Here is a 24,744-nt window from a genome sequence, read left to right as displayed (position 1 = left end):
TCTTTTGTGAAGTAGCTCCTGAACTCGTTGAATTGTTTCTCTATATTCTCTTTTACCTCAGTGAAATTTTTGACAATAGCTATTTTGAATTCATCATCACTTAGTTTAGTTATTTCTGAATCCTCAGGACTGAATTCTGGGTATTTATTGTTTTCTCTCTGTTCTGGAGATTTGATGAACTGCCTGATGCTGTAATAATGGGGTTTTCCCACTGTGATATTATTTGTTTGCAGTTACAGCCTATCACCCCTGGGTGTGGGGTTGAGAGCTGTGTATTCTGAGCCCTCTGCCTTCAGCCAAGATGGTGCAGTGCTGCGTGGGTTGGAGGAGGGGCACTTTCCCGTGTGCAGTCCCTGGTTTCCTGATCAGCTCTCACTATCTGGTCTCCTAGGTTCTTGGCTTGATGAGGTCACCCTGTGTGAAAGCTTTTGCCCTGTTAAAGGGCTTCCCTCTAGGCTGCCAGGGTGCTAGGGGGTCCTGCGTGATGGGTGACCCCACAGATGGGAGACCCCTCCACTGCTGCTTCCCTCACGGAGCCTCCCACAGCAGTGATCCCAGTCTTTAGGGGAGTCCAAAGTTCTCTCTTACCCTGTTCCAGCTCCTCTGAGGGGGACTTCAGCCTCTCCGCACTCCATCATGTGGCTGCTGTGACTCTCCAAGGATTCCTGTGCTTTTAGGGTATTTTCTGTTGGAATATGGTCACTCCTTTTTGTTGTATGTTGGAGGGGAGAGAGTCCCGGCTAAGTTCACTCTGCCATGACGCTGACTTTACCTGTAATTGATCTCATTAGCTGTTTCTTGTAAATTGAATTACTTAAAATGAAAAACATGAGATAAATTCCTGGGGTATGTTTGTATATACTTTTCAGAGCATTTCATAACATTAAAATGCTAGTTCCTCACAAAAAATATTCCATGCTTGCATATGACCTAAGGTGAGTTAGGTGCCTTAAGGTTTAAAGGTGCTTCATGGAGAAGTCTATGGGGCAGGCATGGCGTGAACTCTTAATAGAAGATGGTGAAGATTAAATGAGGAATTAAGTGTAAGGAGGGAACTCAGCTAAGTGGTTTTCAGTCTGTGCTCCCATGGAAAACCAGATTGTGTGAGACTTATCAATAAAATAAAGCCATATACAGAAAAAATTAATCAATATATATTTTTTTTTTGAGGAAGATTAGCCCTGAGCTAACATCCACTACCAGTCCTCCTCTTTTTACTGAGAAAGATTGGCCATGAGCTAACATCCGTATCCATTTCCTCTATGTTTTGTATGTGGGACGCCTGCCACAGCATGGCTTGATAAGCAGTGGATAGGTCTGCATCTGGGTTCCAGACAGGTAAATGCTGGGCCGCCAAAGTGGAGTGCAGGAACTTAACCACTATGCCACTGGGCTGGCCCCAACTGGGAAGATTTTTTTTCCAATAGTTTTCTTCATCTTTTGGCATCTGTACTAATTATGAAAAACCTAATGAACAAATAGCTATTCATTTCATCCCAGAAATGTCATTGTGGCTCCAGAGATGCTGAGTGATATGGATACTTCACCTAAGAAAAGCCTTAGGTACTGTTTATTAATGTGATATAATGTAGTGTTTATTTAGTTTGGACTCATTATGGGAGAAGCTTTCAAAGAAGCCACGAATATTTTCCTAATGTCCTCTTCCTAGCTTTGGCGTCTCCCTTGAGACTTTTGTGCTAATTCAGAGGAGAACCAAGTCAAGCAAATGTTCTGACATGGCCTCATTAACCATTCTCCCCTGGTTTGGAGATATGGAGGCCTTTGTAAGCTTAGATTTTGGATTCCTCTTCACTTACCTTTCCAGGGCTGAATTGCAAAATTTTGCTTGGCCATTCACTTTACCCTCTTCTTCTTGTTTCCGTAGTCAATGCTCTCTTTTTGGTAGGTATCCCCCACATTTTCCCATACTTATTTTATAGTATGAGCTTCCCTTTCACCATTGATATTAGATGCCTTTTATATAAATGACTATTAAATTACCATCACATTGACCATCTCAACAGCTTCCCTGGTCTTTGAGAAAGACCAATAGAGTTTACAAGTAAATGAAAGTTTAAAAATAAAGCACAAGCTTTATGGAAAGCACAAGGAAAGCTCCAAGAATGCACCTTGTTTTCTCACAACTTTGGAATATGAGTTCTAGAATTCAGGTGTTCGTCAGACTTGGTGACTGGGTGAATTGTAGCAGGCAGAGAGTAACACAGGCAGGGTGACACACAGGCCTTCAGACTAGGAAGGGGCCAAAAGCACTGAGCATCACAACTGGACAACCACACAGGTACTAGTCTGTAGGAAAATGGGTGTAGCAGTGGAAAATTTGAAAGCTCCTGCTCTGGTGTTCATTCTTCATGGGGTGAAGCTGTATGTGTAGCAGAAATCTTGGCCTTATTTTGAGCCATGCTTTTTATTCTTTTAATACATGCTAATCCCATTGGTTATTTTTCCCCTTCTTTTGCAAAGATGGCTTTTTTCTCCTCACTGTCCAGTTTCAGGTAATATATGTTTTTTGTCTCAGATTATTACTGTTAATGACCATTTTTTGATATATTGTCTCTTTTAATTGTACGTTTTGAGCCTTTTTTATTTATAACATTTAACATACTATGTACTTAATAAATGTTTGCTGAATGCATTAAGTAGGACTGTATTAATGCATCATTTTGATTCAATGTTTAACTAGTTTTATTTCTCACATAGTTCTTTTAACATTTTAATAAAATATTTAGTATAAAAATTGTTTATTCATGTATAATTTAAATAAAGTATAAATGTGATCATATCATAAATGCTCATGCAAACATCCTCTTTTTTAATGCAGCTTTATTTATTTATTTTCTTGGCTCATTTTTTCTCCATCTCTCCCCCTCTGTTCTTTATCATCAGCCACTACCCTCACTCCCTAAAAGCAAGGAACCAGTGTACACAGTCTGGAATATATCCCTTTATATTTTTCTTTGTGCTCTTAATTATCCTGGACAGATATATACACACCTCTGCATAAGTAGGTGAGGTTTTTTGGATATGTTTTTATTTTAATAAAGTGGGATCACATTATATATACATTTCTGCATCAAGCTTTTTCCTTTCACCAATATGTTTTGGAAATTCCTCCAACCAGCTGATGGGGTTTCAACTTAATCTTTTATTACTATGGATATATCTTTTATTATAAAAGAGGTTACCAGATTATTTTCCCAAAAGGTTCTAACTCTTCACATTTCTGTCAGCAAAATGGTTGAGAGTGGCCCTTTTCCCCACATTCCTAACAGTAATAGTGGTATAATTCTTTTTAATTTTTGCTAGACTGATGGGTATAAAGTGTTAACTCATTTTTATGTTTATTTGCATTTCCCTCTTAGTGAACTTGAGCATCTTTTCACATATTTGTTGGCAGTTTGGATGTGCCTCTGCAGATCACCTGGTTATAACTACCTCATTTTAAAATATTGGATTATTTGTGTTTTCCCCCAGGAAGTTTTTTTAATAATGTGAGGAAGGAATCTAAGTTATTTTTTATGTGACTAATGAGTTGCCTCAGCATCATTTTTGAATAATTTGTTCTTTCCCCTATAACTTAAATGCCGTTTCTGTTATGGATCTAGTTTCCTGTAATATCTTTCTGGGTTCTATATGCTTTACTATTGATCTGTTTGTCTATCCCTGAACTGCTGTCATTTTATCTCAATTATTATAGCTTTTATTATATTTTGGTAAATGATAATGAAAATCTCTTGTCATGTTCTATGACAAATCCTGCTGGCATTTTGATTGTAATTGTTCTAAATATGTAGGTTAATTTGAGGAGAAGTATTTTCTAATGTTCTTCAATATTATAATTGTCTGTATAAACGTCTTGTACATCTTTTGTTAGACTTACTCCTGGGTACCTTAAGGTTTTTCTTTCTGTTGTGCGTGGGATATTTTCTTTTATTGCATCTCTGATTGGTTTTTGTAGTATATAGGAGTTCAACTGGTTTTATATGTGGCTCTTAGATCCAACAGTTTTGCTTAATGATCTTATTAGTTCTTATAATTTGTTTGTAGCTCTACTGACATATTATCTAATCATATTATTTGAAATTAAAGGCAGTTCAGTCTCTTTCTTTATAATTCTTTTTGTTGTTTTATCACACTGGCTAGAAACTCAAGTGCAATATTGAATAGAAGCAAAAATATCAAGAATCCTTGCTTCATTCCTATATTTAAATAGGGATGCTTCTGAAATGTTAATCTTTCTACTTGGTGTTTGCTTTTGGTTTTGAGTGCTATCCTTTATCAGATTAAGAACATCACCTTCTATTCCTAGATGGCCAAGAGAGTTTTTGTAAAAATCATGAATAGATTATGAAATTTATCAAATATCCTTGCTGCTGCCTTTCTGTTTTAATATTTAAATGTGATTGACTCTCTCAATGGATCTTGAGCTCTCCTTGCATTCCTGAGAATTGTTTGGTTATGTATTCTTTTTTATACATTGCTGAATTAATTTGCTAGTGTTTTCTTCAGGATTTTTATATTTATGTTTATGATTGGGATCAATTTATAATTTTTTTTGTACTGCTCTTTTTGGTTTTGGAAGCAAGGTTACATTAATCCCATAAAATGAGTTAGGTAAATTCCTTCTTTGTCTGTTCCCTGGCTCAATTGTTTAGGAGAGGGATTGTCTATTTCTTGAATGTTTGTTAAAACTCGCCCATGAAATCATTTCTACTGGTTATCTTTTTGGCCACTGAGATTTTCAATTTCTTCAGTTGTTTTTGGTTTCTATAGACTTTTTATTTTTTAAATCAGTTTGGTAATTATTGATGATCTTATAAGTTATCCATTTTGTTTGTGTTTTGAAACTAAGTTAAAGAAGCAATCATAGCCCTGCTTGATCATTTTTTCAATCCTTTTTTGAAACTATATCCTTTTCTTTTCAATATTGTTTAGTTATTCCTTTCCCCTTGTTATTAGTCTTGCTAGACATATGATTATTTTATTAGTTTTATTGGTTTATTTATTTTATTGGTTTTGACTAGCTTTGTTTGTTACTTTATCAAATACTGCTTTTAAATCTGTTTTTTCTGATTTCTTATTTTTAGGATACTCTATTTTAGACTTTCAAGTTAATTAATTAACTTGTCTTTTTTTAAAAATTAATACTGTAAATTTATCACCAAATTACCATATGTTTTGATATGCCATTCTTTTATGGTAGCCTATTTCTAAATCTTTTACAATTTCTATTAGGATTTCCTCTATATAACTCAAGACTTACTTAGTACTTTTTGGAACTTGCAAAGATGTGTGTATACTTACTTTTAAACTTTTCAAATTATTTATTTTAAACTTAATTCCTTTGGAATTTGTTGAAACTTTCATTTTGACCTAGTGCCATCATCCATCAATTTTTTAAAGTATTTTATGAGTAAAAAATTAGACATTTTCTGTTTTTTAGATGCAGAGTTTTGTGTGTTTGTGTGTGACACACACACATACATACACACTCATATAAATTTAGTAGGTCATGTTTGTCAATTTTGTTCTATTCTTCTGAATTCTTATTAAATATGTCAGTCTAAAGCTTCCCATTATAAGGATTGTCAGTTTCTCCCTGTGATTTTTGTCAGTTTTGCTATTTTGTGACTGTGCTTTCATAGATATAACCTAATTACCTCCTGGTCAGTTGTTTTTAAAATTATTATGTGATGTTCCTCTTGATATTAGCATTCTTTGAGTTATTGTTTTCATGGTGTATGATTTTTCCTCTTTATTTTAATCCTTCCCCTGTAGTTTTATTTTGTATGTTTCTTATAAACACCTTATGGCTGGTTTAAAAAAGTCTTATACGATAAATTTTGTCTTTTAACGCCTGGGTTATTAGTTTACGCTTACGATTATTGATACCTTTGAAAATGTTTTTATCACTTTATTTGTGTTTTTTTAAACCGCTCTTTCTTTGTTTTTTTCTCCCCCTTCTTTATTTTATAATGGATTGAAATGTGTTGTATATTTATTTTTATACTTACTACTGAGTTTGAAGCTATGGATTGTATTTCCATTCTTTAGACGATTATTCTAAATTTTAAACATCACATATTTAACTACAAATTATTCTAAGAAATCTGTGCTCCAGCCACAGTGATGTCCTCTCAGTATCTCATTGGAACATATTTCTTCTATCTCCCTGTATAATTTATCCCTCCTCATCCTTCAAGTTTAATTGCTACCTCTTCACAGAGAACTTCTCTACCTCCCCCTTTCCAAAGTAGCCGTTTTCTACCCCATTGCTCCCTATCATATCATATTACTTTATTTTTTTCATAGCAGTTGACACCGCCTATAATTGTGTATTTGTTTACTTACGTTATTTGTTAGTCATGTTATTGTTATATTATTATCTCTTCCCCACCGGAATGTAAACTCCATCGGGAGGAACTTTGTCCATCACATCTTTCTGGGGCATGTAGTACAGTGGTTATCACACAGCAGACATTCTGTGAATAGTTGTTGAAGGAATGCATGCTGCTTTCACATGTGAATGACAGTTTAGCTGCATATATCATTCTTGGTAAAGAAGTCTTTTTCTCTCAAAGGTTTGTATGCATTGTTGTATTATTCTGCTGCTCATATTCTTGCAAAGAACGTAAAGGTTAACAAATTTTAACTTCTTTGGAGTTTAATACGTAGTACTTTAAATGATTTAACCCAAATCCTGCAAACATTCTTCAAGAATTCAATCACTATTAGATTTTAAATATTCCAACTTTATAAAAAGAACATTTTGATATAGTAGATTACTGTTTTTTCAAATCATACTGAAAAATTAAGAAAGCTGGATTTCTGATATTAGTTTAATAGACAAAGTTAGAAAAAAAAATTTAGGATAGAACTGCCCAGATACATGAATTCTAAAGGTAAAACCTCTTTGAAATATTAAGTACGGGTTTCTGAAAGAATGATAATTCAACTATGTGAATAAACTGACTCTGCATGGAATTGTTGCTGTTATGGGTAAACAGCAAATGCTGGTTGATTTTGCTTGGGGACATTGCAAATAATGGAGAAAAGACATTTTTTTTTAGTTAAACAAATTATAGTATATTTATGGTGGACTTTTACATAGCCACTAAAATACATATCTTTTTATTTTATTGAGGTCATAATAGTTTATGACATTGTGAGATTTCAGTTGTACATTATTATTTGTCAGTCACCATATAAATGTGCCCCTTCACCCCTTATGCCCACCTCTGAACCCCCCTTCCCTCTGGTAACCACTCATCTGTTCTCTTTGTCCATATGTTAATTTATCTTTCACATATGAGTGAAATCATATGATGTGCGTCTCTCTGTCTGGCTTATTTTGCTTAACATAATTCCCTCAAGGTCCATCTGTGTTGTGAATGGGACAATTTTGAGAAAAGACTTTTCAGCAGACTGCAGATACAATTTTTCTTTTGTAGTTTTCAGAGCATTGTGAGGGAAAGTTTTTTTAATTTAGGTTTTTTTACATAATTTACATTAAATGTTTCACATTTAGTTCATAAAAATGTTTGGAAAAATACTTATTAGGGAATTAGTACCTGTTGTTGACCACTAGGCGTCAGTATTGAATCATCAATTGTGAGTCAGCAGGCATCGTTTATTAAAAGTTGCTAAACTTTGTTGAAAAATGATTATAATATATGTACCTCAACACTTAGGGCCCCCTGAAAGTGCACTTGGCACAAACATTGCAACTGAAAAAATCTAATTACTTAACTATTGCTATTTGAAAATTTAAATTAGAAACAGTGTTTCTTTCCACTGTTGAAAAATAAAATATGACACATTGAGAATTACATATTAAGACATCTGTTATATTTAACACTAAAACTGTCATTTCTATGCCTTTTTGTTAGAATTTCTTTCATGCTTCTTATTCAGGGTTACAGTTTTTCCTTCCTTCTGTGGAAAAATCTTTTTACATATAGTAAAACAGAGACTATAATTTGTTATGAGAATTTGTTTCACTAGAGTCATATTTTTGAGCTATACAGAAGTGTCCCAAAGATACTTTCTCTAAATTTTTATCTTATAGATTCAAACCTTTCTCCTAATTATAATTTTTTTCTTAATAATCACTGCTTTTGCACCTGTTGTCCACCCACTCCAGTTATGATCATTTTGTACTGGTGTTCTAATGCTGTTTGCTCTTCCTTTAGCTAATCTTGTGTGTTTTTCTTTACCTGATAGAAAAGCATTTTTTATAGCTCTGTTCTGATTCATTGTATTTCTAGTTAATTTACATTTCCTTTCAGCACTCTGGATCCTTTTTTTTTTTTTGGTGAGGAAGATTGGCCCTGAGCCAACATTTGTGCTGATCTTCCTCTATTTTGTATGTGGGACACTGCCACAGCATGGCTTGATGAGCAGTGTGTAGGTCTGCATCTGGGATCCAAACCTGCGAACCCTGGGCTGCAGAAGTGGAGTGCATGAACTTAACCACTGTGCCACCAAGCTGCCCCCTGGCTCCTTTTCTTTAAAAAATACTGAAACTGTGGTATTATTTATTGTTCTAGGAGTGAGAAACTACTTAGATTTTTCTAACATATCTTTGTCATATTATGGTTAAGTTAGAACAGTGTTTACAGCAACAACTTTATGTAGTCATTTGGTGGGTCTTATGTGACAGTGAGAAAAACTTACAGTTTCATGTTTATTATCTGAGACTGAGATCTGGAAGCATTGCTAGCTGGTCTGTCTTGAATGGGCATCAACGTAGAGTGATGCTGTGAGTCAGAGCCACAAAGCCTGGGCCGACTTGATCTCTGGAACTCTGTTGCTGTTCTTTCCCCTCCTGACCCGTGAACTTGTACACAAGGTGGTAAATCTTAGCTTTTTGTGTGGTTCATCCTAATAACTTGTATGATTCATTTTTTCTTAAGAAGATGGATGCTCATCTTGATAAAATAATTTTAATTTTATATTTAAAAAATTGTATGTTTCCTTTATGTCCTTGCCTTCTCCGTTTCTCCCATTCTTCACGAGCAGTCCATCATTAAATTCTGTCAGCTCTATTTAAACAATATTTTCTGAATTGATAACGACTCATCCCCTCTACCACTACTGCTCTCGTCCGTCATCTTATCACCAGTGTCTCCTGCCTGTGTTGGTGCAGTGGCCTCCTGGCTTCCACTCTTACCTCCTTACGGTCTTTTCCCCACAGAATCAGATAATGCCACATCTTTCTTTAAAACCCTTCAATGGTTTCTTTATCACATTCAGAGTGAAATCTAAAGTCCTTAGCCTACAAGGCCCTCTGATCTGGTCTCTGCATGCCCCTACCCTCATTTTCTATGCTTCTTCCTCTTGCCCACCATAGGCCAACAACACTGGCCTTCTTGCTTTCCATGGACATGCCAGGCACCCTCCTGCTTCCGGACGTTTGCATTTCCATTCTCAGAGCCAGGAATTTTCAACACTGAAAACAGTTGCATTGCTTGAGCCCTCCTGTCATTCAGAGCCCTACTTCATAAAGGCTTATTAACTACCCTAGATAAAATCCCCCTTCCTCACTCCTGAGCCCCTTACAAGCTGTAGTTTTCCTTTGTTGCGCTTTTCCTCCCCTCTCATCTGTCTGTCCCCCTGAGCAGGTTTTATGAAGGCAGGCTCTTAGTCTGTTTTGCACATTGCTGTGTCTCCAGCAAATAGATCAGTGCTTGGTGTAGAACAGAGACCCACTAAGTGTTTCTTGAAGGAATGAATGAGTGAATGTTGCATACTGTGTAGTCAGAACTATATATAGTAAAATATTCATTCAGCCAATAATGTCATGTGCTTTCTAAGTGCCAGGTACTGTGCTGGGGACTAGGGATTTAAAGATACTTAAAATACTGTCTTACCCTTAAGGGGTTCCCAGTTTACTTGAGGAAATAGAAATGTTAACAATCACTGTAATTCAGTAAGGCTGTTTATTGCAGCTTTGCATAGGCTCCAGCATAGCCCAGAGGAAAAATTGTTTGTTTCCTTGGCCCTTTGAGAAAATTTGAGTGGAAGAGGTAGCATTTTTTCTGAGACTTTGTGTTTTTAAATCATTTTAGGCAATTCTTTTCTGAATTTGATTCTACCTCCTTGCAACATGATAAGCACTTTAGCGATCTATGGCTGAAATACTTATTTAAATTCTGACTCACTGTAGTTCTGATTTATAACATTGTTCTTTGTTATCATTTTCTGCCATGCTAATTATTTTCTTCTCTCTGTTATGTTTGTTACCTGTGGATTACTTATTATTTTTTCAAGGATAAAATAAACACTGTTTTCTGTAAGGGTCTGAAAGAACCATTAATGTCAACCTGCTGATAAAAAGGAAATAGATGGAAAAGAATGATTGGCTATTATGGGATTTATTTTCAAAGCTGGTTGAACACTATTTGGCACAGCTTGAAATGTGCAGGTCCTAGACATACTGTGTTCTTTCGTCTTCTTGCTTGGTCTTTTTCTTGATTTTCTTCCTTGCCTCCCATTCCCCCACCCTTTATTTAACCTAGAGTCTATTTTATTAGGCTTTGATCACTTCAAGTGACACTAAGACACTCTTAATATTCTTTTTGTGGAAAATATTTTTTTCCCGAAACTTCTTAGAGAAGTTGGAAGAGATCTTGGAGTTCGTCTCTTTCAACCATATACTCACTTGATACTTAACTTTCCATTGACAGAGCAGCCTTCCTCTATGGTTCATGGATATTCTAGACAGTCTCCACAAGCCATATTATCTTTCTTGTATTGAGAAATATCAGGAGTAATAGCTGGCTGGATTAAAGAATATTCCACGTTGGTAGTATATTTCAGGGACCTACTAATTTAATGTTGCTAAAACAAAAGCTGAAAGTTTAGAAATGTATTTTACATTTTAGAAGAAGTAACATGTCAACTGTTAGTGTGCTAGTTAAGGCCTTTGGATTCCTTTGAAGGGTGCAGTTTCCTGAGATGATGTGTAAATGTAAGTTTTGAAATTCTTATAATTTCATTTCTATATAATTAACACTTATGTCATGTCTTCTTAGGCCTTTTACTTTATTAAGAAAATATTACCTAAGGCTACTAATTATTATATGCTTGTCATGTACTTTCTACCCCTTTTCACCTCCTCATTTCAACTGTCTTTCTCCTAAATTCTCCCATGTGTATAAACTTACATGTTCCTATTATTCAAGTGTTTTTGAATAATGTGTGATTTTCGGGATGTCTTCCTGGGTTGATCAATTTGTTTGTAGGTTCCTTATTCCTACCTTCTTTGAAGTTAGTCCTCATGCGATTTTTGTGTCCCTCTTTTTTTTTCTTTTCTGATTATTTGCTCTCTAGGTTCTTGAAGAGTCATTAATTATTCTATTATAGCCATTGTGGCCTCTGACTCCTTTCTTTATTTCATGTGTTCCTTTTCTCCCCCTCAGTGAAGAGTGAATTTAATACTGTCAAACTCATGTTTGTCTTGAAATTTCATGTTATACATATAAAAACTTTTTGACCCACAGGTGGTATATAATGTTAGATTCCATCCATTTATTTATTTTCTATTGAGGTAAATTTGGTATATAACATTATGTAAGTTTCAGGTATACAGCATTATAACTCGACATCACTACAAAGTGATCGCCACAGAAAGTCTAGTTACCATCCATCACGATACAGTTGACCTGTTCACCCATTTGGCTCATCCTCCAACTCTCTTCCCCTCTGGTAACCACCAATCTGTTCTCTGTATCTGTGAGTATGTTTTTATTTTGTTTTGTTTGTTCTTTTGTTTCATTTTTTTAGAGTCCACATATGAGTGAAATCATACAGTATTTGTCTTTCTCTGGCTGACTTATTTCACTTAGCATAATACCCTCAAGGTCATCCTTGTTGTCGCAAGTGGCAAGATTTCATTCTTCTTTATGACTGAGTAGTATTCCATTATGTATTTATATATATATGTATACATCTTTTTTATCCATTCATCCATCGATGGACACTTAGGTTGTTTCCATATCTTGGCTGTTGTAAATACTGTTGCAGTGAATGTAGGGGTGCATATATATTTTCAAATCAATGTTTTCATTTTCTTTGGACAAATACCCAGAAGTGGAATAACTGGATCATATGGTTATTTCAGCTATTCTTTAAGCATATATATAGGTATTCTTATAAAGCGTTTCAAATTCTGTTTGGAAATAGTTGAAGTTTACATTATCAATAAATACTCTTATTGCTGCTAAGAGTTACATTTAAGTCTGACACATATTTTATGTTTATACCACATATGACTAGAGCTCAAAGTGTTTAATCACGTTTGTTTTGCTATATATACTTATTTGTTCTTGCCCATATTGTTATTGTAAATTATAAAAAATAAGGCTACTATGAATCTTGTGAGTCCCTTTGTGTAGCACCATATGCAAATAGACATTTAATGCTGTTAATGCTATGATGATGATGAAAAATGTCGGTGTTCTTGTTGACTGAGCAGCTGCCTGACAATAGACTGAGATTTTCTGAGTGCAGGACTTCTTTAATTTCTACTTTATGCTTTTCTTGAAGAGTGGAATGTTTCTATCTACATTTTCAGTGAATTTATCCTAGACCATCTGTTTATAAAGCCCTTTTCCATCATTATCAATTAATATTTATCGGGAAACTACTGAGTGCATAGTAATGTTGTACAAACAAAGACTACTTTGTACAGATAGACTTGCTACTGCTTTATTTTGATTAGAAAATAGTAAAAATAACCCCCAACAATAATAACAACAACAGCAAAAATCCCCCAAATCCAAAGGCATAAAATAACATCCTTTAACTCTGAACAATGAAAGATGTTGTATATTTACAGGGCATTCTGCTCAAATACATTGAAAACTTCAGAAATTCTAAATTAAATTTCCATAATTACCTATGATCTTCTGTTTGTCAACAATTCTAACTCAGTGGTCATGCATTTAGAAAGTCAAATGAAGTATCATATTGCTCTTGGTTTTCTAATAAAACTATGAGTCTCTTTTTTGAGAGGAAACTACTTGGATAAAAACAGACCCTCCACTAAGAGCATTTGCTTTTTGATTTTGAAGGAAATCCTGGAAAGTGCGCTTGTTGGGCTCACATTTAACTTTACTTGCAAGATTTTTATTAAGTAAAAGATTGCATAAAAATAAAATTCATTCCAGTAAAAGCAGTGGCATTTTAGGGAATAATACTCATTACCATTGTTGCTTTTGAATTAAAGAAGTGAAAAGACTTGTAGGTGTTTAAGTGTACCAACTTTGTAGGCAGTGATTAAGGTTTTGTTTTGCAGATTGGCAAATTCAATAACATTTGAAGAATGAAATCCTGATACTAGTCAATAGGGGTTTTACTTTTGGGTTATTTTTATAGTCATGGTAGTAGTGGATTTTTGCTAATTCATCCATGGTCTCTGGCCTAGTTATTCTTCTTGTGGCCTTTGGCTAAGGTTTAGGGTAAAGACTATGGCCATGGTACAGAGCAAAGGAAGTTGGCTCTCACAGTGATTGAACCCATGACCTGGTTGGCCTCATTGGCATAGGGTGCTGTAACCAGTCACTGACTCCGTAAACATGGACATAGTGGATCCAGTAAGTTTGCTTATTCATTGGGGAAAATAGGTCAGTAGTAAGTGCCCGTCTGTCCTACCACAAGAATTCTTATAAGAGCACTTTGGATTCCTGAAATAATAAACACCTTATTAGAAGACAAAAAGAAGAGAAGAGACATCTAGGCCATTCTCAAAGAGAAGCTTTGAGTTTTATGTTTTAAAACCTCAGATATCTTTAGAGAACATTATTAAGGATTACAATTACCATCAGAAATAATACCAATGTACTTAATTACTGGTAAATCTTACTTAAATACATGATACTTGCTATTACTCTACCCTGTGAACAAAAGGAATGGTTGTACCTTGTGACTCCACTCAGTACATGGTTACCACTTCCATCTGGAAAATGCACAGAGTTCAAGTGGCAGCAATTTTTAGAATTTCTCCCTTACCTTGATATCCTGAAAATCTGTATGGTGTCATAATAGTGATGATCACTATTGGATTCTCTTTGGACTCCTATCACACAGTTCTACTTTTACTTATTAAATTTTTTTTAATCATAGATTTAATATAGAATTTTTGTTTCTTGGTTATGGCTGAAAGAGAAATTTCTTTGAATAATTTAAGTAAAATCCATCTAGCTAGTTTTGAATTAGATATTGGTTCAGGGATTTAGAATATGAATGCATTGTTTTCTGCCTTGAAAAGAAACTTAATTTTTTTTTGCTTTGTTTTGTTTTTGTTGGCACAGAAATCCCCAACTGGATGAACTTAAAATTTTCCATGACTTTAGCTAGTTCCCATGTGGGAGGAATCTCTAAGTTGATTTAGGAAAAAACAAAATTTAGAAATTCACAGAACTTGACAGAAGTAAAATCTATGTTAATTTAATAAGTAGTACTAGTTCTGAGCACTAAAATCCTGCTGTGTTATGCATATATATTCCTTTTTAAAATATGTATTATTCCATTCACGTTTGATGGTTTTAGAGCTGTCATTTAGGTTTCCAAAGGAGAATTTTGGAAACAGACACCAGATTTCCCTCTTTTAAAAAGATTCCAATGAAATAAGGGTTCTCATTATAGTGTTTTATCCATATTAAATACTTGCTAGTGTTTTTTCTTGATTTGAAATATAACAAATATCTTTAAAGCTATTTAACAATTTTAATATCCATAAATATAGGCAACTTCTAGCTTTAGTTTATGGCTTATCTGCTCTAATTTGGATCAGAATATCATTATATTGTGAAGCTTAAAATATTTGTTTGCTGACTTTTATTTTGTACCTACATGAAGAATTTAATTATAAAAATATAGTCAAATGAGCAATGAAGGCTTGAAAAGACAGAGAATGTAAGGACATATTACTAAGTGAAAGAAACCAATTTGAAAAGAGTACATACTGTATGATTCCAACTATATGACATTCTGGAAAAGAAAAACTGTGGAGACAGTGAAAAGATCAGTGGTTTCCAGGAGTTGGGTAGGGAGGGGAAGATGAATAGGTGGAGCATAGAGGATTTTTAGGGCAGTGAAAATACTCTGTATCATGCCATAATGATGGATACATGTTATTATGTTATTTGTGCAAACCCATAGAATGTACCCCAAGAGTCAACCCTGATGTAGACTGTGGATTTTGGGTGATTTTGGTGTGTCACTGTAGGTTCATCACTTGTAACAAATGTACTCCTCTGTTGAAGGATGTTGATCATGGGCAAGTTAAGCATGTATGGGGGCAGGGTGTATATGGGAACTCTCTGTACCTTCCTCTCAATTTTGCTGTGAACATAAAACTGCTAAAAAAAAAAAAGTCTTAAAAAATATATTTATAGTAAGAGCAACTGTTTTTCTAATTCTCAGTGACATGACTTCATTCTTTATTGTTACTGTAACAAACAATTTGACTTGAAAGTTTGTACCTTGAAGTACGTTACTGACCTATTGTTCAATAGGAGCACAGACTTGTTTTCTATAGTCTTGTTGGTTTACCAGAGAGTCATCTACATGTTCTTGCCCTTGTGGCCGAAGGCATGCAATTCTAGCACTGCTGAGTGAGGGAGATGAGACAGGATAGCTTACGTTCATAAGTTTTTTTTGAAATTTCAGTGGCCTGTGTGGGAGTTAACATGTGACCTTTATTTCATTCCAGCTCCATCATTCTTACCCTAGTGTGCTGGTCCATTTAAAATAGACAAAGGGCCTTTAATTCCCTATTTGCTCTACATTTTTGAGTGTGTTATTTTTTAGAGCCTCTTCATAAATATGTCTATTGTCAGAGTTGTGGGAGTTTTTATGGTCAGATGAGATGTCTACAAACATTTTCTTGTCTCCTTTCCTCTACTTTGTAAAGGGAGAGACTGCATTTAAAAAAAAAATTTATATGTAGCTGAAAATTCAGAATTATCCACCTCTAAAGTGCTGCAGCAGTACAGTACTCAATATGTTAGTCTTTTTAATGGAAATAGGCACACTTAAGAAAAAGAAGAATAATTGTTGTTATTAAAGATTGAAATGTGCCCCAGGGACCCTCTATTAATTCTCGGTGTTGTTGCTGTGATCTTAAACATGGAAGAGACCATCTGAATCCTGGAGCAGGGCACATGATAGCTTTATAGCTAAACTGCTTTTAAGAAAAAAACAAGCTTTAAAGGGCAAAATAACATAGTAATAAAAATTCATTGGCTTGTGATTTTTTTTCTCTTTTTATAACTGCTTTTACTGGGTCAGTTTTAATATAATTCTTAGTTGCTTGATCTAAGTCAAATGGAAAAGAAATCCAGTGCAGCCTTACACACTTAAAAAGGTAATAAATGAGTTAAAGTTTATTATTAATGTTTAAAGAAATGGCTTATAGTTTTGATTCAGTTAATTTTTAAAATGTTTCTCGTTGAGTGTTATATGTATTTTCCGAAGTTTAAAGTACGTTAATATATATTTACTAGGTCTTAAGAGTTAGATTTTCTTTCTTTGTCATTTTAAGCTGGATAATGTAGAAAATGGGTTCAGTATTCTGGGCTAGACTGTTGCATGTGTGTGTACTTGTTTACTGACTCATGGTGTATAGGAAGCAGAAACAGTGTTCCAACTTAATGACATTTCTAGATGGCATGGTGGAAATGTAGTAATTCGCTTTGGGCTGCTCTTCAATACCTCACTTCTGCTCCTCTACTGAAAACAATAGAGTTGAAGTTCTTAATGACTAAATTTTCTAAGACTTATATATCTCTAGAGTAAAAAGGAGAAATGAAAGGGGAGGGAGGTAATTAATAATGTTTTAGGCACAAAGTAGAGCTACAAAAGAAAAGTCTATTATTTTGGAAAACTGATATTATAAATAACTAGTCAGATGTTGAAGGTGGAAAGTGAAGAGGAAAGGAAATTTTATTGCAAATTCCTAAATATCCAGGAGAATTAGAGGTTCTTTTATTTAACTAGCTCATATATGGAAATTTGAATTTTTAAAAAATAGTTGACTTTTAGAAGAATTATGTTTTTATAGGGTATAATTCTATGTACTAGGTAAGACAATTAGATTAATTAAAGTTCAGCTAATTGATTTTTATTCCTTTAACACCAAAATATTGTTAATATTTATGCTAATTATAAGAAGTGAAGATTAAATATCTATTAGTGTGAGAATGAAAATAATTTTTTCCCACACTGCCTTTTCAGGGGAATGGATCCTGCTAACTAATAGGTCCTTTTGTTATGGGGTAGGGGAAGTGGGGGGTGTTGGGTGTGGTTATGAGTACAGGTGTTCAAAATTGAGAACTGGAATAGAGGCAAATTTCTCTGTATAGCTTGGAGAGGGAAATTTAGAAGCCTTTGCGTAAGATCCAGAGGCTGCAAAGAAACCAAACAGTGAGGCTGGACAAGATGTAGGGGAACAGGGAAGAAGGAGAATTCCCAGTTGTGGAGGAGCTCAAGAGAATTAAGAGAACAGCCAAGATTTGGTGGAGGTTTGATGAGTGTACATACTCCATCCACTTTTATAGTCTTGTGTAAATTCTAGATGACTCGTTACTGTTTTTGGTGTAAGCAGGTTATTGTGGGGTGAATGTAGAGAGGTTCAGCATTCTACTTACTGGTGGACATTGGCCTGTGGGTTAACTTACTAGGAATCTGGGTTGCATTAGGCTGTAAGGTTTGATGGGGGAAAATTTTACAGGCCCCCCCAAAAAAAACTGATAGTGTTATAGTTGGTCTGGCATTGAGCTAAAATTGGTGGGTGAAACTTCAAGGATACTTGCATAGCCTCAAAGTGTTTCCCAAAATATTTGTTAATTACTTTAGAGTTTTTAATATATTTCCACACATTCTTTGATATTCTGTCTCTGGGAGGTGGAGCTTAATTCTTCTCCCTTTGAGTATGGCCTGGACTTAGTGACTCTCTTCTAACAAAGGAGTATGTAAAGGAAAGAATACTAACTTTATGGTAGGAAAATTTGGCAGACATACCTTACCTTAATTAAGCAATCAAGGTTAGCGTCACTAGTCATGAGTCATGTTGATATTGTGTACCCTACAATGTGATACAATGAGAAGGGCACTTACCTCTGTGATATTCTCCCCCCAAATTATGAGCCCTGTTTAATCATGAGACGACGTCAGAAAAACCCAAACTGAGGGACATTCTACAAAATAGCTGATCTGAAGATACTTGAAGTATCTCTTCAAGAATGTTGAGATCATAAAAAACAAGGAAAAATTGAGAAACTTTCATAGATCAGAGGAGACTAAAGAGACAACTTGCTCCACAGTATCCTGGATTGTATCTTGGAACAAAAAAAGGACATTTGATACTTGAATAAAGTTTTCACTTAATGATTTTGTAATAATGTTAAAGTCTTAGTTTTGATAAACCTACATTGCTTATGTAAGATGTTAATTTTAGGGAAAGCTCAGTACAGGGTATGTGGGAACTCTGAGCTCTCTTTACAACTGTTCTGTAAGCCTAAATTATTTCAAAATTAGAAGACTTAAACCCATTCAGGAGATATTTTTCCAAAGAAGAGGCTAAAATGATGACTTGTGAAAACGGGAAAAGGTATTAACTCTTTGACTTAAACCCAAAAATAAATATTTATTTTCCCATATCACTACACCATAATTGTTTTTCCAGAAAGAAATACAACTTGGTGTTTGAGAAAATATGGTGATTAAAAGAGATGGGATAAATCTGGAAAACTTACATGTATGTGATGAAGAGAGGTGGCCAATTGCAAAGTGAAGATGTTATTCAGAGATTATAAAGGGATATTTATTCATCTATTCAGTAACATATGTTTACCACCTAAAATGTGCCAAGTATTGTCTTGGAAATAAAATGTGATCGTGACAGATGAGGTCCCTGGCCTTCTGAAGCTTCCACCATAGTGACACCAAAGCTTTTGTATTACTCTTTGGAAATATAAGCCTCTGGATAAACAAGGATTATTTTGAATGTCTATCTAAGTAAGTAAAAATAAGCATATAAATGAATTAAATATATTTTTAATGTGTTCAATCAAGATAAGTTATGTAAACACTTGGGAAATGTTAATATATCTTTCTTGTTTGTCTTTTTAAGTTTTTTTCCCCTCCCCAAAGCTCCAGTACATGATTGTATATGCTTCTTGTAAGTCGTTCTAGTTCTTCTAGGTGAGCCACTGCCACAGCATGGCAACTCATAGACAGTATGGTTCTGTGCCCAGGAACTGAACCCCAGCTGCTGAAGTGGAGTGTGCTGAACTTTAACCACTAGGCCATCAGGGCTGGCCCTCTTTCTTGTTTTTTTGATGTAAAATGTCATAGGACTTTTTAAATGTAAGTTTTGGAACTCATGAGAAAGGAACAGAAATGGATTAATTCCAGAGCCAGCCCTGATAATCAGTGGTTAAAGTTTGGGATGCTCCTGCTTCGGCGGCCCGGGTTCAGTTCCTGAGCATGGAACCACACCACCCATCTGTTAGTTGCCACGCTGTGGTGGTGGCTCACGTAGAAGAACTAGAATGACGTACAACAAGGATATACAATCGTATACTGGGACTTTGAGGAGGGAAAAAGAGAGAGAGAGGAAGATTGGCAACAGATGTTAAAAAAAAGAAAAAAAGAAGAAATGGATTAATTCCAGTTAGTAAAATGGAAACATTTCTTCACTGGAGAATTTTGGGGATTTAAATTCTTAAGTTAATCTCTTAGAGTTGCAGCATGAAGTTAAATCAAGTTTTAAAAGCTTAGCAGGTGACTCCTCCTGTTTCTCTTACCTCAGTAACTGGAGGACAGAGGTGGAAACAATCTGGAACATGAAGAGATGCACAAAATCACGTTGGAAGGATCTAGCAACTACTGCTTGAAGGTTGCAGAGTCTTCCAGTTAGATTTTGAACTCAGCTTTGGAAGGGAATGGCTCTTATGCTTGGGACAAGCCCTTCTTATTTGAAGTTGTTTATGGCCTCAAGTGACCTCACCATGCTTGGATGATCCTTTATTGCACACTCATTTGGAGTGACTTCTACTCAGGATGAATCCAGAAGTAGAGTCTGACTATTACCAGGGGGTAAGCGAAGGTGTCTTTCTACCTCTTTTCCGGGAGTCTGATTCATGAAGTGAAGCCTGATTCAGTTTTCCTCCATTCAGTTTCACCTGCCTTATATTTTGGATTTTAATTCTAGATTTGACAGGTTACTTGTCAGTCGATAGGTTTTAGCATTATTGCTATTTTTTGTCTTGATAAGTTTCTTGATAGGTATTTTGTTGGGATTTTGGAAGAGTCTTCATTAGAGGCTGCGACTAATACATGATTATGAATCAAAGTCTAAACTGTGATTTTCAGTTATTGACAGTAATGGATGCACTAAACTAATATTACTAATTCTCCTTTGCTATTCTTCACTTCCTTTATTAAACTAACTTCTACAGTCATGTGTTGCTTAATGCCAGGGATTCGTTCTGAGAAATGCATTGTTAGGAGATTTTGTCGTTGTGTGAACTTCATTGAGTGTACTTAATGGGAACAAAATTTGTCACCCCAAAATATATCTCTTTAATATGTGGATTATTTTAGGTGGATTGTTTTTAAGAAACAGAATACTCAGAGTTTTTCTTGTTGTCTCCCCCTTATCTGCCTAAAAGAATTCAGATTACAAAAGCCTGTCTCAGGAAGTGAGCTATCGCTATAGCATAACATGAACTAGGTGGTAAACAGGGAGGGACCTAGAAAAGCCTGTTTGTTGGGCTTCTTTCTGTCTTCTTCTTTTTCTGAGTGGCCAAACGCTTGTTTTCCAAATGTTTGCTCCTTTTCACCTACCTGTGAATTGCCTTCCTTCCGTTTGAGGTCCCTAACTCTCCCCACTCCTCATATCTTCTTTTGTCTTTAGCTGAGGATGGTATTTAAGGTGAGGGCTTTTGGCTGTTTTGCTGAGTTACTTGATTTTCCTGGGTTTCTCTTGTGTATACATGTTATTAAACTTTTGTTTGTTTTTCTCTTGTTAATGTCTCATGTCAATTTAATTCTTAGACCAGCCAGAAGAACCTGGGAAGGTAGAGGAAAATTTCTTCCTCCCCTATGGTACTTACACAGACCTAGATGGTATAGCCTACTACACACCTAGGCTGTATGGTAGTAATTTTATGGGACCACCATTGTATATGCAGTCTGCTGTTGAATGAAACATCATTATGTGGCACATGACTGTAGTTTGCTGAAATTTATCAACTGCCTGAAGAAGTCTTCCTCATAATCTCCCCTCTGTGGAGAGCTCAGGCTAGTTTTTAGTTCAATGAAAAAATATTGAAAAGACAACCAATTTCATAAGAAGAAAGTGGGGGTAGGTTGGGATGAAGATAGTTTAAAATTTTATAAAATGAATTGATTAAAAATGTAGCAACAATTTCTTGTTATCTTTTCCCTTTATATTTTTCTCTCTCTTTCTTACATACACACACACACACACACACTCACTCACTCACTCACTCACTCGCTCACTCATTGGGGATAGACCAAGGAAGCTTGGAAAGAATAAAGATGCCAGCAGTAATTTTCAAGTTTCTAGGATAATTTTGTTTAGGAAAAATTTTTAAACACATCCCACTAACCAAACTGGAATAATGGATTATGTATATAGAGTTAAATATTATTGCAAATTCCACTTACCCTACAATAAAGAATGTCAAACATCAAAATCATTTGATAACTACCTGAAAAGCATTATGATTCTTAATACTTTATCAATGTTAACAGTTCAGTAATCATAATAGTTCTCTTTTACTGTACATTTTAGTACTTTACAAAGATCAAATTATTTACTCTTCATACCCACCCTATAAGGTTGATATTATTATTTCAACATGGAGAGGCAGTGCCACTCAATGGCCAAGAGGCAGCCTGTCTACCTTCTGTCTCTGTCATGGACTAGGTGAATGACCTTGGACAAGTTATTCAACTCCTTGAACCTCAATTTCCCCCTTAATAAAATGAGCTTTTAAATAACTCATGGAATTATCATAACAATTAAATGTGTATTTCCAATATAGGTAATGTATTTATTTAATATAAGAAGAAGAAGAATGTCTGTACATAGTAAACAGTATAAAAGTTTTATAACATTATTGTACTCAAGTCAAAATTATTTTTCATTTTGATGATATCTCGCTGCCTTTTTACTCAATTGCTTTTTATTAGTGAGAGTAGGAATCATGGCAGACGGAGCTGTAACCTCATGGATAGGGGGCCATGTTTATTTTATGTATATGTGTGTGTATTAGTAGCCCCTAGCACAGTGCCTGGCACCTAGTAAATGCACTTAGGAGATATTTATTGGATATGTAAGTTAATGAAATTGAATATGATTGATTATACTTGTATCAAAATAGTTTTTATCATGTTTTGCTGTTTGCCTAAAAATCATTTTTCTATTGAGCACCATAGATCTTGTTGGAAAAGATTCCTGGCAATTTGGCTTTTCTCAGTTTGGATGGCCTCTATACATACACCTTGCTAAGTCTAAATGCTAAAATTGTCAAAAAAATTTTTAAAAAGTGGAATGCTTTTTAGATGTTATGAAAGATTGCTCCAAATATAAATTTTTTCCTTAAGTTTTAACATAGAGACAAACCAAAACAAACACTTTTATGGTTAACTTTTGAAATTTGTATTTTCTTCAAGTTCTTTTTTTCCATTTTATTAAAGAGGGAAAAATATAGAAAAGAATGCTTTACATATTTTGTACAACTCATAATCATCTTCCTTAGCCTTTTCTCAATATATCCTAGTAGTGTCTTTCAGTTTTATATGTATTTTGGAATAATGCATATTTTCCCACCTTTTTCATTCTAGGCATTGAAGAAACAAGAAGCTAAAGCAGATGAGGATGAGGGAGTAATGAAAAATAAGCTAAGACAAACTGAAACTGAGAAGAGTCAAGTAAGATTTTGCAAGTTATCTTTCAAAGAATGATGCTCTTTGGGGCCAGTGATGTTCATTGAGTGCCTTGAAGAGCGTCCCTGAGATCATTTGTTAGAACATAATGAAGCCTGTATGTTTTGATGTGGAGTCAGACGTGGTTCAAGGGCTCTGCCACTCTCTGCTACTTGCTCTTGGAAACATATACAGTAGTCCCCCCTTGTCTGTGGTTTCACTTTTTACCGTTTCAGTTACCTGCAGTCAACTGTAGTCTGAAAATATTAAATGGAAAATTCCAGAAATAAACAGTTCCTAAGTCATAGATTGCCATGCTGTTCTGAGTAGCATGATGAAATCTCTCGCCGTCTTGCTCTGCCCGGGATGTGAATCATCCCTTTGTCCAGCGTATCCACACTGTACTTGCTCCCTGCCCGTGAGTCACGCAGTGGCTCTCTTGGTTATCAGACCGACTCTCGCAGCATCGCAGTGCTTGTGTCCGAGTCAGCCTTATTTTACTTAGTAATGCCCCCAAAGCACAAGAATAGTGATGCTGGCGATTCAGATATACCAAAGAGAAGCCGTAAAGTGCATCCTTTAAGTGAAAAGGTGAAAGTTCTCGACTGAATAAGGAAGGAAAAACAAATTGTTTCTGGAGGCTGCTAAGATCTACGGTAACTTTTATTACAGTATATTGTTATAATTGTTCTATTTTATTATTGATTATTGTTGTTAGTCTTTTACTGTGCCTAATTTATAAATTAAACTATCATAGGTATGTATGTATAGGAAAAAATTTACTGTATCTAGGGTTTGGTACTATCCATGGTTTCAGGCATCCTCTGGGGGTCTTGGGATGTATGCTCCGTGGCTGAGGGGGAACTACTGTCCAGGTCTTTTGCTACCTTGTCATCTGGCCCCTCTCCTTTCCAGGATGCAAATTAAACTTCACCCTTCCTCGCTGGAGAACATTTAAAGAGCCTGGCTTTGCTGCAGGGTTTAGGAAAGACCTGTTGCTTAAAGGCTGGGTATTTTGGATATATTCGTTTTCATTATATAGAATAGGCATAGTTAGCAGCCTAGTTCTGAAATATCCTCTGTTCCCATTAAATATTAAGGACCTTTGACATATATTCACATCTGTGAACCTACAGAGCCTAGCACCTTAGAGCTAGAAGGCAATTCAGAGGCCGAAAAACTCTCTTCAGTTTGCAAATGAGTAGATTTACGGATGAGCCCAAGGTAATGAATGCTAAAGTCAAGATTTGCCCCTGATGTAATGTTCTTTACTCTGTCTTGTTTTTTCTATTTACCATTACCTCCTTTATTTTATTTCACTGACCTATGTAAAGTTAAATGATGCGTACATGCTGCCTTTATGGTAAGCGAGGTATGTCAGGTCATCAAATTTGCCCGTTGGGAGCTGATACTGCTGATATTACCCAGGCATCATGACCAACATGGGCCTTGATAAGTTTCGAAACCATTTTGACTGGTGTATGATTTCTTCCATCTTTATTTCTCCATAGAAACAAGAGAATAGGTCTGATACTATTTTGTGTGGATTCTGTGATTCCATATATACTTAATTTTTTAAAAAATGTAACATTTAGTTTATGAGCCACATGTATAGTTTTTTAAAAATTGTGTAACAAGATTAAAAAATTATTTTGAAATAATTATGGATTCATAAAGTGTCACGAAACAAAATTATAGAGAGTCCCATGTGCCCTTCACACCATTTGCCTCAAGGGTAACGTTTTACGTAATTGCCATCTA

The 24,744-nt window shown here is 35.1% G+C and overlaps 1 protein-coding gene across 4 annotated transcripts in view; it reads left to right on the top strand.

The window, feature by feature from the left end:
* Positions 1–24,744, top strand: part of CEP128 (centrosomal protein 128) — a 382,281-nt gene that overhangs the window by 64,950 nt on the left and 292,587 nt on the right. For all 4 annotated transcript variants that reach the window (XM_014846721.3, XM_070514145.1, XM_070514144.1 and 1 more), the window contains one exon: positions 22,903–22,989. In XM_014846721.3, coding sequence (XP_014702207.3) covers positions 22,903–22,989 — 87 coding nt within the window. The remainder of the gene's footprint in view (positions 1–22,902; positions 22,990–24,744) is intronic.

This window comes from Equus asinus, chromosome 7 (genome assembly GCF_041296235.1).
Source record: "Equus asinus isolate D_3611 breed Donkey chromosome 7, EquAss-T2T_v2, whole genome shotgun sequence".
Taxonomy (NCBI): Eukaryota; Metazoa; Chordata; class Mammalia; order Perissodactyla; family Equidae; genus Equus; species Equus asinus.
Note: the sequence above shows the minus strand (reverse complement) of the source record. Positions and strands in the feature narration are given on the sequence as shown.